The sequence below is a fragment of the Verticillium alfalfae genome, genomic scaffold (assembly GCF_000150825.1).
Source record: "Verticillium alfalfae VaMs.102 supercont1.5 genomic scaffold, whole genome shotgun sequence".
In the NCBI taxonomy this organism is placed as follows: domain Eukaryota; kingdom Fungi; phylum Ascomycota; class Sordariomycetes; order Glomerellales; family Plectosphaerellaceae; genus Verticillium; species Verticillium alfalfae.
Window position 1 is genome coordinate 1,116,401 of NW_003315034.1, and position 1,215 is coordinate 1,117,615.

General features: G+C 53.3%; 1 protein-coding gene across 1 annotated transcript in view; it reads left to right on the top strand.

The window, feature by feature from the left end:
- Window positions 1-544: 544 nt before the first annotated feature.
- The window catches only part of VDBG_04666 (succinate dehydrogenase flavoprotein subunit), a gene marked incomplete at both ends in the record, with an annotated part of 2,774 nt that continues 2,103 nt past the window's right edge, over window positions 545-1,215 (top strand). Inside the window, 3 exons of the mRNA XM_003005014.1 lie at window positions 545-557; window positions 701-952; window positions 1,127-1,176. Of these exons, the coding sequence (XP_003005060.1) occupies window positions 545-557; window positions 701-952; window positions 1,127-1,176 (315 nt within the window). The remainder of the gene's footprint in view (window positions 558-700; window positions 953-1,126; window positions 1,177-1,215) is intronic.

Here is a 1,215-nt window from a genome sequence, read left to right on the forward strand (position 1 = left end):
CTCAGTAGCTAATGATTTGGGGCATCGACTTAGCATGCCACTCGGCGTACCTTATGCTGCAAGCTTTTCGGTGCCGTAGGCCACGTTTTTGTGTCATAGAAAATCGCAGGCTTCGGAATCACAGAGCTGTCGTACACCCCGAGTCAACTTTTCTGTTCATATTCGTCTGCTCAAGTAATAATCGTCAGCAGAACACATGTAGACGCCACCGATTCCGTATCTAGGACCCATGGTCACGAGGAGTCTGACAGGCTAGTAGTCATGGGTGGCACCGATGGTCGCCCAAGATTTTGGGTCTATGCTTGGCGGCGATGATCCTTCAATGTAGAGCACTGCAATTGCATTGCGTGTGCAACGCTGAAATCTATGATAAAAAAAGCGGCCGTTCATTACTATGTCTGTTTCGTAGGTTTCGCAATGGCATAGGAGACAACGGTATGCTGAGGCACTTGGGCTAGAGGGAAGCAGGGCAAAACGATGGGGTGTACCTCGGCAGACAAGGCATTCGACATTCAGAGAGAGTCACGAGGCACTGTTGACCCAGATGGTGCACACAAGTGTGGACAAAATAGCAAGTGGACCACCCTAAGAAGGGGGTAAATGAGACCCTGCTTCGGAGAGAGGAGAGGAGGGGGAAGGGGCAACATGTGAAGTCTAGTTGTCATGGACCGAGAAGAATGTGGCTGATGTGCATCGGAAGTGGCTCGACAAACGTGGCGCGTCGGCAATGGACCGGCTACTGAGCTAATCACAAATTCTGTGATTGGTCGGCAGGGTCGAGCCAACCCGGCCGAGGGCGACCGAGAGCTGCCACTGTTCGCCTCCAATGCACGTCTCGAAATCATTGTCCAGAGCATTCTCATCACCAACCGCTTCGTAGGACAGAGACTACATCCAATTGACGATCATGGCATCCTCCATGGCAATGAGGAGACTGGCCACCGCGCCCTCCGTACGTTCTTCGACACGAGATCTTACCTTCTCTGGCTTTCGCTGACCCGAGGTACAGTTTTCGCGCGCCTCCAGACTTCAGACGAGAGCCTTCTCCTCCACAAGGCCTGCCGGTATGTCCCTCCCACTGCCCAGGAAGCAGCCCAGAAGTCCGACTAACAATTCATGTGAACAGCTCGGGTTTTCGCCAATGGCCCTCTGCGCGCCAAGGAGGCATCTCCCTTCGTGAGCAACAAGTACGCCGTCATTGAATGTTCGATCGCC